The 13,936-nt window shown below is 50.4% G+C and overlaps 1 protein-coding gene across 2 annotated transcripts in view; it reads right to left on the bottom strand.

Moving 5' to 3' along the window:
• Positions 1 to 13,527, bottom strand: part of SNX29 (sorting nexin 29) — a 294,688-nt gene extending 281,161 nt beyond the window's left edge. Inside the window, exons 1-2 of one of the 2 annotated variants that reach the window (XM_058680249.1) lie at positions 13,421 to 13,527; positions 1,352 to 1,413 (exon numbers count right to left, since the gene is read on the bottom strand). In XM_058680249.1, coding sequence (XP_058536232.1) covers positions 1,352 to 1,413; positions 13,421 to 13,427 — 69 coding nt within the window. In that variant the 5' untranslated portion in view covers positions 13,428 to 13,527. Of the gene's footprint in view, positions 1 to 1,351; positions 1,415 to 13,420 lie in introns of those variants that run through there. The other variant, XM_058680250.1, reaches the window with a different exon arrangement.
• Between the last annotated feature and the right edge of the window lie 409 nt (positions 13,528 to 13,936).

Raw genomic sequence — 13,936 nt, 5'->3', positions numbered from 1 at the left:
AATGACCTGGAAAAAGTATCAGCAGATGGTTCAAGTGTTTGAGCCCCTGATACCTGTATGGGAACCCAGATAAAGCTTCTTGCTCCTGCATTCAGCCTGATCCGGAGATGGCCTATGTGGTCATTTGGAGAATGAACCAATCAGTGGAAGATCTCCCTTTGCGTCTCTCTCTGTTACTCAGCTTTCAAATAAATAAATCTTTAAAAAAAAATTAGTACAGGGCCCAGCACAGTAGCCTAGTGGCTAAAGTCCTCACCTCACACATGCTGGGATCCTATATGGGTGCCAGTTCTAATCCTGGTGGCCCTACTTCCCATCCAGCTCTCTTCTTGTGGCCTGAGAAAGCAGTAGACCTGGGACCCTGCACCCACGTGGGAGACCCAAAAGAGGTTTCTGGATCCTGGCTTCAGGTCAGCTCAGCTCTGGTCGTTGTGGCCACTTGGGGAGTGAACCAGCAGACGGAAGATCCTCCTCTTTGTATACCTGACTTTCCAATCAAAATAAATAAATCTTTAAAAAATTTGAGAGTCTTGAATAATTTTTTTATAACATACATTGTCCAGGAGGTTTTGGAAGATCCCTCACACATATAATTGTCCCATTGTCCCTTCATTAAATGAGCTCCTCCTGGTTTGGACCTTCATTCTGTTATTTCCTAAACATGACACGTTGAGCAAATTACTAGATCTCTCAAAGCCTCAGTTTTCCATCTATTAAAAGAAAATAAATTCAAGAATGATCTCCCAAGGTGTCTAGAAGCATGACATGGAAAGCACTGGGCAGAGAACCTGGCAAGCAGAGGCTAAACATGACAGCTGACAGCCACATGAGGCTGGCACTTCAGGCAAGCCAGCCAACTCCAGCCTCGCCCCCAAGTTCAATTTCAAGCCCCACCAGAAGCTGGGCATCAGAAGCAGCATGAGCTAATCACAATACACACTACTCAGGGATCCACACAGCCGCTGGCGGCAGGGGACCCTGGGCAGGTCTCCGCCTCCCGTCTGGCTCTTGTGCTCACACAGCCCTAACTCCAAGCCACCACCTCTGCAGCTATACGAGTTGCCCTCAGACACAACGGCTTGGGAATGAGACTGAAACCTGCATCAGTGTTGTTCTCCGAGGGCCCTCATGCAGGATGGAGTCCTCGGAGGGCTGTGGGAAGGGAAGACAGGAACCACAGCCCCTTGCACACACTCTCGTCCTCCTCTCTGCTCTACCACCTCCGGGGCAGAACCATGAGCACTAGTGTACCCAGATACAAGGCAGGAGTATATATATATATATGCTCGGACTGGTCATCAACTGATGCTAGAATTCCACCCCCGAGCCCACAGGTGTGCTTGCCTCTCACCTGTTTCACTGCATCCAGCAGTCGCTCCAGCAGAAATTGCCTTCTGTCATTGTTCTGCGATCCTAAAAATGCAATGAGGTTCCATTAGTTCTCTGTCTCACGTGAGCTTTCTGCGAAGACTTTATTTTTCAGACGTAATGGTACATGGCTGGCTCTGGCAAGGATCACCTCTTTGCTTACTGATTTCTCAGAAAATTCACAACCTAAATAGATACTGATCATCTACAGCATCACAGCTGCCCCTAACCGCATCACAGGAAAACAACTAATTCTCCCCCTATCTGAAGAATGTGTTCAAGTGGCCCAGGGGTTTCTTAGCCTTGACATTGTAGAAAGTTAGCAGCATCTGTGTTCTCTACCCACTAGGTGCCACTAGCACCCAAGTGTGACCAGAATGTCTCCAAATACTGCCAAATATCCCCTGGGGAAGAATGATCCATGGTGGGTAACCAGGTTTCCTAGTATGTCATACAGCTCTGGTTACCTGAGCCCACCATCATCTCCAGCATCCCTTTCCCAAGCCATTTGCAGCACCAGCCACTTAGAAAACCTACTCAGCCATGTTCTCAGCCTTAGCTGACCTCACAAAATCTTAAGAAGGCCAGTGAAAGTAAGCAGAAAGTCACGCCTTTTTTATGTGAAGGGGAATCATTCCATCCCCATCCTGTGTCGCTCAGCCACATTCTGCCACTTCCACCTTGTACCTGAGGGTCAGGCCAGGCCAGGAGAAGCGTCAAGACTGCAGCCCTGATACCACAGAGTCACAAAGAGGGTGCTAGAAACAGTGTAATTCCCACAGAACAAGTCAACCCACTTGTCCCAGCCCCTAGATGGTGGGCTGTTTCCCAGAACCGGAAGCATTCCACACGGAACACATGACAAGTAGGACAAAAGCACTTCACAAACCAGGCATGTGGAGCTACAGCTGGAGCTCCACAGGAGCTGCCTTGCAGAGGCTGCTTTACTGAGGGAGCACAGCAATGGTAGAATCCAGACTCCAGCTGGACTCACTTCTGAGCAGACGGCCCAGAACAGATCGAGACGCAGAAGCTATTGGGGGCAAGGACGGGGTACAATGGGCTTGTGGGTTTGTCTGCTCATTCTTCCCCAAAGCTAGGGAGCTGCACGGTTAAGGGACCCAACTGGGCTACAAGGAAAGGACAGACATCCAGCACCACCCATGGGAAGAGGCAGGCTCTGCTGCAGACAGATGTGCTCTGGGATATCTCAGAGCAAAGACCAAGTCCACAGCAGCTCCATAAATGAAGCAAGAACGGGGCCCCACAACTGACTCCAGAGCAGAGGCCAGCAAATGTTTTCTGTAGAGTAAACCAGTTAAGTGTTTTACGCTTTGCAGGCCATTTGGTTTTGGTCACAGTTACTCAGTTCTGTCACTGTGCTGTGAAATCTGCCAGACAACAATAAATGGACGGCTGGCCACGTTCCAATACAACTTTATTTACAAAATAAGCAGCTAATTCCTGCTACAGAAAAACAAAACAAACAGAAAACTAAAATAGCAATGTGCAAATTTCTTGAAGAAAAAGAGTATCTTCCCTCAGGATTGGAGAAATGCAAATTGCATACTAATAACCATCACATGACACCAGTATGCAACTACTAAAGTAATCAAGAAACATTTAGCACTAAATTTCCAACTGCTAGTACAGTAAGTGCTAAAAAGCGAAAGCTATAGAATGTAAGATACTTTTCCGACACCTTGGAAGTTAAGCAAAGACCCAATGGGGGCAATAATGAGAAAAGGAAACAGTTGCTATCTCACAGGGCACAGCACATTCAAAACAACTGCTTAGTTTTCCATTTTTTTTTTTTTTTTGAGGGAGAAATTAAAAGCCAGAAAGAAGTGCAATGATCTACCCAGTTTCCACAACAAAGACTTTGACGCAGGAGTGCCTGCACCTAAAGCTTCCCCCAATGCAACCCAATCATGGCCTTGAACATGGCATGGTAAGCACAGAGCTTTCCCCTGCCAAGGCCTAAGATGGGACTCAGCCAATATCAGCCCCTCTCCCAAGGCATATCCAGCTGCTGCCTGTCTTTCCAAATGAAGTTTTCCTGGAATTCAGCCACCTCCTTTCATCTACATACTGCCTGTGGTGGCTTTCCTACCACAGTAACAGACTCTGGGGCAGAGGCCAGATGGTCCACAAAACACAAAGTATTTACTCTGTAGTCCTTCGCACAAAACCATTGCCAGTCCATCCCTGAACATCAGATAATGGAATTCACTCTTTTTCCCTACTGCAGTAGAAAGGTTAAATAAGTGGGTACATTAACTGTTCAGAATGTTATGATGCCTCGTTTCATACTTGTGAAGAGAAGAAACATGGATAAAAACAGTAAGTAGAAACAAAGTCAAATGCAAGCTCAATGAACTTGTGTAAAATGCACACCTACACTTCAAACAAAGACAGAGTAAAATTCCTAAAACCCTAAACATTTAATGTACTGTGTAGGTGTATTTATAGACATCTTCCACGTTGTCACAATAGTCTTTCGTTTTGTTTTGTTTTGTTTTGTTTTAGTAGGGGGAGGAGAGAGCACATTCTGAAACGTGCAGATGAGAAAGCAGAAAAATAGGAAGGGAGTAGGCACCGTTCCCTCTCCGGAGACAGGTGCCCTGGGGTGGGCAGGGGAAGCACTGTCCCAGGCTTCGGCAGGACCCCTGGGGCAACAGCATTGTCAGGACCAGGGACAGGGCCCTCACTCCCTGTCAGAGGCTCCCCCACAGCTTCTCCTGCCTCAGTAACAGCCAAGACTCTCCTTTCCAGATGCTCCATCAGGGCTTGGCTCAGAACAGCCACCTCATGAAGTGTTCCCCATCACTCCAAAGTTGCAACAGCTCAACCCCTTTACACCATTCTCTGGACAGACTGTTGAGCAGCACGACTCCGCCCTTGGGAGCTCGACAGGGCTTATGACCCAGCTGGTGCCAACCAGACACACCGTGATGAGTTCCAGAATGAGCAAACAGCTAACCACACCCCCATGGGACTTCTGCTAGGGCACCTGATAAAAGGGCCCACTCATTGCTCAGGCTTCTCTGTGGCCTCTGCGGAAAAGAGGCAGCCTGCAGATGAAGCCAATGGAGAGGGGAGTGGAGGAAAATTGAGAGCCAGCGGAAAGATAAAGGGTGCTGATGACACCCTAAGCACCTGGATCCCCCTGAGTCTGAAGCCAGCCCTCTCTCTAGACATCTCCATCGCAGTACATGACAAAGTCCATGTTGCTGAGCCAGTTTGATCAGCTTCTGCCACATCCAACTGAAAAGTTAACCCTCCCAGCATAACCCCAGCAAAACCGTTTCAGGGATATCCACTCAATTTGCTGCAAGATACCAAAGACTTACACTACAAAGTCCTGCCCAGATCTCAATAACTTAGGAGGTGCCAGCCTTCCCCTGAAGGAAAGTACTGCAGGATAAGCCTCTCTGTCCAAAGCTCAGATGACTAGCCATATAACGCTGGACAGTAAAACCCTGGGAGGAATTTTATCTATTTCACACCCAGTAAATCCTCTGTCCAGGAGAAGAAAATGAAGGCGGACGGCTGAAGCTCTTGACCCTACACTCTTTTTTTTTTTTTAAAGATTTATTTTATTGCAAAGTCAGATATACAGAGAGGAGGAGAGACAGAGAGGAAGATCTTCCATCCACTGGTTCACTCCCCAAGTGAGCCGCAACGGGCCAGTGCACGCCGATCTGATGCCGGGAACCAGGAACCTCTTCCGGGTCTCCCACGCGGGTGCAGGGTCCCAAAGCTTTGGGCCGTCCTCCACTGCTTTCCCAGGCCACAAGCAGAGAGCTGGATGGGAAGTGCAGCTGCCGGGATTAGAACCGGCACCCATATGGGATCCCGGGGCGTTCAAGGCTAGAACTTAAGCCGCTAGGCCACGCCGCCGGGCCCGACCATACACTCTTATAAGCTCAAATCTGACCATGGACGGCAAACTCAGCCTCTCTCTGAGGTGCCCATCAGATCCAACGGGTGTATTGCTGTTGGCTCCCGGCTCCCAGCTCCCAGCTCCTGGCTCCCGGCTCCCGGCTCCCAGCCTGCCTATCCGGGTCAGGCGTATTCTCTCCATAAAGCTGTGTGACCTTCCTTACCCCAGTCTGAATGACTGGACATGTAACCGGGAAGAAAATCACATAACATAAGCAGAAACTCTTTACTCCTTAAAAATCAAAGCCAGGAAGCTCATGTTTCAGGGCTGGACTGCTGGCTTCCCACTGACCCATCCCCTTGGGCACAAATCGGCTAGTTCCTTCTGCCAGCTTCTCAGCCAGAGCAGGACAACCTGCTCAGCCTAGAGCCACTCTCGCCACCTGTGGCCCTCAAGGACCAGCAATGAGGAAGCAGAGAAGCAATGCATGACAAGCTGTGGCATCTGACACCACAGACTAGCAACTCCTTCTTGATGTTGTCCTGTAGGCGCCCACTTCCTTGTAACCACTAATATGCCTCAAAACACCCGCATCCTAGAGTCCACCATGCTCTCGTCTGTTGGCAGATTAAAGGTTCCTTTTCCTTCACCCCAAAACTTCCTTCCTCATTTTGACTGGCACCCGTCTGTCCTGCCCTGCTCCCTGGAACCTTGTAATCTTGGTTACCACTACTCTCTGTCTCATCCCTGACTTCTCTCTCATACAGACAAGACCCTATACTCCAGTCATCTCCACTAACAGCAACGGCCCCTTGCTAAGTGATGGAGAAGGCGACAAACTGGTGTCCAAAATGATGATGCCAGATGATGAGCCAGTGTCTCCACTGCACTGCTGCCACTGCAGCTCTCATTCTTACTGGCAGCATTTTAAACCGGTACAAAAGCAGCGGGCATCATGGCAGTTACACTGTGCTGTGGGATGCACGCAACCCACATCAAAACACCTGCTTCCTCCATACTTTGCATCCAGTTTCCTGCTCATGTACCTGGCAGGCAATGGATGACTGCCCAAAACCCTGGGTCCCATCTGCCCACATCGGAGATGTGGTAGAGTTCACAACCCTGAATATTGTGAACATTTGTGCAGTGAATCAATAAATGGAAGATCTGTGGCCCCCAAAAACCTCTGCTTCCTCTGAGTCACAAACCACAAGCCCCCAGGCTCATGTCATTCTATCCTATTTGTCCATTTGAACACCTCCTTTTCTAGGATGCCTAATCTTCATCACGTTCCACATGGAATTTTCACAGGTGACTACAGAACCTCATAAAAGCAGGTGCTGGGAAGGGTCTGGAGACAGACACAAGGAGGTGCTAAGCTGCCCTCTCTCCTCTTCCCTTCCCCCACCCCCTCTCCCTGTGCCCCACTCCACTCTCCAACCCTGCCGGTGCCTCTGTGTGTCCTGTGTTTGCTTTCTCACCTTTTCAACAGACTTACTTGGTGCCCCTGTGCTTAACACGCAAAACGCAAGGATCTGGAATAATTAAACTCCATTTCTCCCACTGCCACTCTGCCTTTCAAATCCATCAATCATTCCTTAGAAATTAGAAACTAATAAACCAGTGCAATCACTTTGTTGGTGTAGGATGAGAAGCAATTAGGAACAATTAACACCTTGATGTTGAAGCTACTTTTTAAAAATCACTCCAAAGACATCACCTGGAAAAGAAAAATTCCATAGCAAAAAAGAAAAGAAAAAGAAGAAAGAAAAATCCACAAAAAAGAAACTGTGTCGGGGGAGGGGAAGCAGAAAGTAAAGGCGCTCAAGCTGTTCCGAGGAGGCCGAGGGCAGCTGAAACCGTGCTCCCTGCCAAACCAGGCCAGGCAGTAAGGGTAGGAAAGCCCGGGAGCAGCGTCACCCACTTCCCTCTTGGAAATAAACACACAGTGACACGATCACGAGGACCTCTTCTGTGTCAGTGTCCCTCAGTGTTTTTCTCGTGAACTTCCCTCTCTCTCTAGTCACCGCTGTTTCCACATGACAGAAAAATACATTTTTATCTCCCCTGAGAGGCAGTTTCCCCCCCGCCCAGCGGGGAGAGCTCACCATCCCTGAGATCAGCGGGCCAGGGTCAAGGGAAGTCAGTGGCAGGAGGAAGCTGTCAGAACTGAGAGATGCCCACTGAATCTTGACTGTCAGATCCAAATTTTAAGACCAAATTTCAAGAGCCATGCAACAAGGAGGCAGGAGTGAATCTCGGTGGGACGCAGCACCTCACCATGTGCTCGTGGAGGAAGTAGCCACAGATCTGCTGACGGTGGAACCCTTACTTTCTTTTTAGATTTACTTATTCATTATTTATTTGTTTGTTTACTACTAGAGCAGAGCAATAGGGACAGAGAGAACTTCTAGTCGCTAATTCACTCCCTAAATGGCTGCAACATCCAGGATTCCACCCAGATCTCCCACATGGTAGCAGGTGCCCAAGGACTTGAGCACCCACCTGCTCTTTCTCAGGGTGCACATGGGCAAGAAACAGTCCAGACAGGACTTGAACCATCACTCCCAAGTGTGATGCTGCTGTCACACACAGTAGTTTAATCTACCCAAGGACACCAGCCCTGGAACTCCTACTTCTGACATTCAACCATGAGACAGCAACCCAGCACCTTCATGAGGAAGAAAACATGCCGACAAGATCACTTCTCTGCTTTGAATGAAAACCACAAATACATTTTTTTTTCTATTCACTTTTCAACTGAATCTTGAGTCCAAGTTCAGGCTAGACAATGCCAAGGATAAAACCAGGGTCTTTTACCCAGAAATAAAAAAAAAAAAAAAACTACCAAAACACATCAATTAACCACTTAGCCCAAGACTCTGATCCAGCAGGCCCACACATTCTTTCACCTCTCCGGGCTGGCTTTCCTCACCCGTACAACAGGGCGAAGTCCAGCAAAGGACAACACTTGAGAATTGAGAACAACAATGCGTCTCCAGCCTTACACACTCCACTTTCCCCGTCAGAACCAACATGATCTGCAGAGCAGAATCCCCGGCATGAAGAAGCTGCTACAGTCTCCAAGAAGAACTAATCGGTACTAACCACTAGCACCCCCAGACAAGCACTCATGTGAGTACGGCAGGCGTTTTCCTTCCTGTCAGTTTGTTTACTTCCACACACACATGCGAATCCAAAAACACTGTTGTGTGTGTGCGTGTATTGGCATTCACATCAATGTATATATTTAGGTATAATTCTGAACCTTCTTTTTTCCACAGAACATTGAGACACTGTTACAACACCAATAAATCTATACTGTTCCCTTTACCGTCTCTGAGGCTTTCCATCATGTGAGCACACCACGTTAAGTTTATCCACTTCCCTACTAAGGGTCACCCTACTTGTTTCTGGCCCCGTCACACCATGTATCTTGTGTATGCATTATTGATGGTCATTCCACTTCCTGTGTATATGCACTTACTGCAGTCAGCCTTGATCTATCTGAACTCTGACCCAAACATTTTCAGCTCAAAAATATAATAGATTCTAATTGCCAATTTATAAGATATACAAGAAACTGAGACGGCCCAGTTCAATGGCTAAACCCTTACCTTGTAAGCCCTGGGATCCGATATGGGCACCGGTTCAAGTCCCAGCTGTTCCATTTTCTACCCAACTCATGCAAATCCAAAAACACCGTTCTCTGTGTGCGTGTGTGTGTGTGTGTCCATGTGTGTGCGTGCATGAACACGCACTTGTGGCCTGGGAAAGCAGTCGAGGATGGCCCAAAGCCTTGGGGCCCTGCACCCGTGTGGGAGACCGGGAAGAAGCTCCTGGCTTCAGATCAGATCAGATCATCTGCCCATTGCAGCTACTTGGCCAGCAGAATAAACCAGCAGATTGAAGATCTCTCTCTATCGCTGCTTCTCTCTGTAAATCTGCCTTCCCAATAAAAGTAAAACAAATTCATAAAAAATAGAAAGAGGACCCCTGCACCCACGTGGGAGATCCAGAAGAAGCTCCTGGCTCCTGGCTTCAGATTGAGCACAGCACTGGTCATTGTGGTCATTTGTCAGTGTGCTTTTCTAGTAAATAAATAAATCCATTTTTTAAAAGCACACAAGGTGCTGACGCCTGTGGAACTCTCCATTTGATTCCCACTTCTAATCCAAGTCCCTACTAATGAACCTTGGAAATCAGCAGAAGAGAGTCCAAGTGCTCAGGCTCTGTACCTGTGTGGAAGACCTGAAAGAAGCTCTAGGCTCCTGGCTTCAGCCCAACCCAGCTCTGGCTATTGAGGCCATCTAGGGAGTGAACCACAGGATGGAAGTTCTCTTCCCATCTCTCCATCTCTTCTGTCATTGGGGAAATGCAAATAAAAACCACAGAGATACCACCTCATACCCACTGGAACACCTATTACCAAAGAGTGTCAGTGAGGATGTGGGGAAACCAAAACCCCTTACACACTGCTGATGGAAATGTCAAAATGCCACCATTACTTTCAAAAAGTCTGCAGCAGTTCCACAAATGGCTAATGTGGCTTCTGTGCCAACAGGTCAGCTCTGATAGCTATCATCAAGAGAACTCAGGGCCCAGCAGCGTGGCCTAGTGGCTAAGGTCCTCGCCCTGAAGGCAATGGGATCCTGTATGGGCGCCAGTTCTAGTCCCGGCAGCTCCACTTCCCATCCAGCTCCCTGCTTGTGGCCTGGGAAAGCAGTGAGGATGGCCCAAAGCTTGGGGATCCTGCACTGCGTGGGAGACCCAGAAGCAGCTCCTGGCTTCGGATTGGCTCAGCTCCAGCCATTGCAGCCACTTGTGGAGTGAACCATCAGATTGGACAGATCTTCCTCTCTGTCTCTTCTCCTCTCTGTATATCTGACTTTCCAATAAAAATAAATAAACCTTTTTAAAAAAGGATTTAAAAGATAAATCAGGGGCTAGGGTTGTTGCACAGTGGGTTGGGCCGCAGCCTGTGACACAGACATCCCATATGAGCACCAGTTCAAGTCCCATGTGCAGTCCATGTGCAGTCCAGTTTCCTGGTTATGCACCTAGGGAAGCAGCAGCAGATGGCCCAACATTGGGAGACCCAGATGGAGTTCCTGACTCCTAGCTTTGACCTGACCCGGCCCCAGTGGTTGCAGCCATTCAAGAAGTGAACCAGTGCATGGGAAAAAAATTTACCTTCCCCTCCAGATATGTAAGACTGTCTCTCAAACAATAAATACATCTCTTTTTTTAAATAATTAAGACAAATCAACTTGCAGTGTTCAAACCTCACTGAGATCCAGCTTAAAAAACAACCTGCATCGGGTGGCGTGGCCAAGTGGCTAAAGTCCTCGCCTTGATAGCACTGGGAGCCCATATGGGCGCCGGTTCTAATCCCGGCAGCTCCACTTCCCATCCAGCTCCCTGCTTGTGGCCTGGGAAAGCAGTTGAGGACGGCTCAAAGTTTTGGCACCCTGCACCTGCGTGGGAGACCTGGAAGAGGTTCCTGGTTCCCGGCTTCAGATCGGCGCACACCGGCCCGTTGCGGCTCACTTGGGGAGTGAACCATCGGATGGAAGATCTTCCTCTCTGTCTCTCCTCCTCTCTGTATATCCGGCTTTCCAATAATAATAAATCTTTAAAAAAAAAAAACAATCTGCAGGGCCCAGTGCGTTGGCCTAGCAGCCAAAGTCCTCGCCTCACATGTGCTGGGATCCCATATGGACGCCAGTTCTAACCCCGACAGCCCTGTTTCCCATCCAGCTCCCTGCTTGTGGCCTAGGAAAGCAATCGAAGATGGCCCAAAGCTTTGGGACCCTGCACCCACGTGGGAGACCCAGAAGAAGAGGCTCCAGGCTCCTGGCTTCAGATTGTCATAGTTCTGGCTGTTGTAGCACCTTGGGGAGTGAACCAGCAGGCGGAAGATCTTCCTCTCTGTTTCTCCTCCTCTCTATATATACCTGGCTTTGCAATAAAAATAAATAAATCTTGAAAAAAATCTGCAATAAAATCATAAATCAATCACAGACATTTGAACGCTGATTGGATATTTGATGTTTTTAAAACACAGCTGTCAATTTCTTACAGCAGTAATTAGACAAGAACTGGGGTTCTTTTCACAGGTTAGAGATGCATGCCAAGATGTTTACAGGTGAAACAATGTTCCTTCCAGCTTTGCAGGAGACAGGTAGGGATACCAACGACCTAACCCTAACGCAGAGACACTTGCTGTCCAGGCCTGCCATGGTACATAAGGGCTCGTCATGCCACGCCCCCACGTGGATGATGTTCCCAGCTTTCTGACTTAACGGAGATGGACAGAGAAAAGAGAAATATCTCCATGTTACATTGTTTTATAAGTATCACAGATCGGGAAATTCATTCCCAAACACAGTCTCAAGAAACATGTGAAAAAATACTCTCAAACTTTTTGCTGCAGACATGATACAACCATCCCGAAAGACCTTCATCCTAGCTTGCTTTGCTGGTGTCTTTTTCACCAATTGTGTGCCTTTGGATCTCATGACCTTGCAAGTGAAATCTGAAAACTTTCCAAACTTTGCTACTAAGTTGCTCCCTGAAAGGTGAACTGATAAGCTTCTCCTCAAGCTCACCTTCACAATGAAGGTGGACATGACGTGTCTGGAACTGAGTCTTTGGCAGAGACCCCTTGGTCCCATCCACAGGAAAAAACCTGCAGTGTGTCTAGTCTCAGGCCTAGCCCCCCAAACCCAGCCGAGAAACTACCCCAACCCCGCCCAACACAGGTCCTCACCACAGGGCCACTTTCCCTGGGAAAAGTTATTTAGTCACCCAAGCCTAAGTCACACCTCCCAAGATACATTCCCACTTGGCTGGGATCCCCAGCACAGCCAGTAACTGGTTCTGCATCACACGGCTTGACAAGGCAGAGCTAGGATTTGAACCCTTAAAGAATAGCTCCAGCCAACACATAAACACCAAACTTCCACCTAGGGAAAGCTAAATCACGACACCTCCAGCAGCGTTATCACCCAAATTCCAGATCAGAAACCTTAACTAGGGAAGTTCAAACCAAGGACAAAGCATCCCTTTCCCCTGACCTGCCCTGGACCCCGAGAGACCGCTGGGCAGAAGGCTTGGGAAGGGCTGTACCTCTAGAAAAAGCCCTGCCCCGGGAGGGGAAACCTGGCAGCTGAGGGTAGGCGGGTCCTCCTCTGAGATACATCCCTGAGTCACTCCCATCTCCACACACACAGCACTCAGGAATGACTTCGCACCAAAACACCAGCGCCACTCCTCGGAGGGAGGGAAGCAGGGCGACTGCCCAGCACCCAGGTCCGAGGCAGGGGGCGCAACTTTAGGACAAAGACAAGCAGCGGGGGTCCAAGGTTAGAGCCCTAATCCTGTTCTCTCCTGCCTCCCCTCCCAAACGAGCCGCCCTTGCTAAGAGCGGAAGGATGAAGTTCGGGCTGGGAAGGGGCGGGCGTCGGTGCCCTGCGGGATCAGCCTTAGGCAAGAAAAGGAAGGGCTGCAGGACCACCGGGGAAGCTTCGCTGAGGATATTAGGATAAGCAAGGCAAGGGGCTGGAGCAGGACTGAAAAGACAAAAAGTCCATGCAGGGAACAGACGGGGTCCCTGTGACAGCAACAGCACAGCGCTGGGGGACGGGGTGGAGGGAATAGGAGGCACCGGGGGAGAAGGGCGGGTGGGAGGCGAGTCGTCTGAGGGCCAGAAGCGGCTGGGACTGGGGGGTCCGGGGGTGGGGGGAAGCACGCTGGGATTGTTTGCAGTTTGCACCTTGCAGGGACAGGAGCCTGCGTTGCGGGCCATGAGGAGGGTCCGGGACCAGCGACTGGAGCTGGGACCCAGGGGTCCAGCAGTAAGGAGGGGCTGACACACTGGAGGGGGGCCGGCTGTCGGAACACGACGGGGTCCTGGAGCTAGCTGTCACTGATTGACAGGGGTCAGGGGCTCAGCAGTGGCCGGCCTCGGGAGGTCAGACATCTGCAGGCGACAAGGAGCCGGGATCGGCGCGCTGATGGCCGGGGAGGGTCAAGAACCAGGGAGCCCAGGGGCGGGGGTCTACGAGCGAGCCAGCCAGCGAGCGCCACACGGGGGTCAGAGGGTCCCGAGTGTGCTGCTCCGGAGCGGCGGGCGCGGGTGACGGCGGCGGGCCGGCCACTCACCGCTCATGATGCCGCTCCCTCCCCGGGCCGGTGCCTGCGCCGCCGCCTCAGCCGCCGCCGCCTCAGCCGCGGAGCTCCAGACAGGCCGGGAGACAGCGCGGCCCGCCCCGCCGCCCCGCCCCGGAAGCAGAGCGCCGCCGTCGCCGAGGTCCCGCCTCCAGACCCGGAACGTAAACACAGCCCGCCGGCCACAGAGCCCAGGGCAGTGCCTCGAGTGGAAAGGCCACCTGTGTCCTCTGTGAGGAGGCGGCGACTTGGAGTGAGGAGGGAGCTCCGGCTCGGGAAGAGCAACCTCCGCCCCCCAGAAAAGTGCTCCGGAAGGGCTAAGGGGAGCGGGAGGGTGAGGAAGGAACAGGGCGTTACGGCCATCAGGCGAGCTGCAGTGGGACAGCATGGAGAGGGACAGGTAGCTGCTGGTTGCACACTGCCCTGATGGACCAGACCCGAGAGTGTGGACGCAGATGTTAGCGCTCAGCTACCTGACGAAGCCCAGGAGACTGCGCCCTTCTACACAGG

Source organism: Ochotona princeps, chromosome 24, assembly GCF_030435755.1.
Source record: "Ochotona princeps isolate mOchPri1 chromosome 24, mOchPri1.hap1, whole genome shotgun sequence".
Lineage (NCBI taxonomy): Eukaryota > Metazoa > Chordata > Mammalia > Lagomorpha > Ochotonidae > Ochotona > Ochotona princeps.
This window is presented reverse-complemented; position numbering and strand designations above follow the sequence as displayed.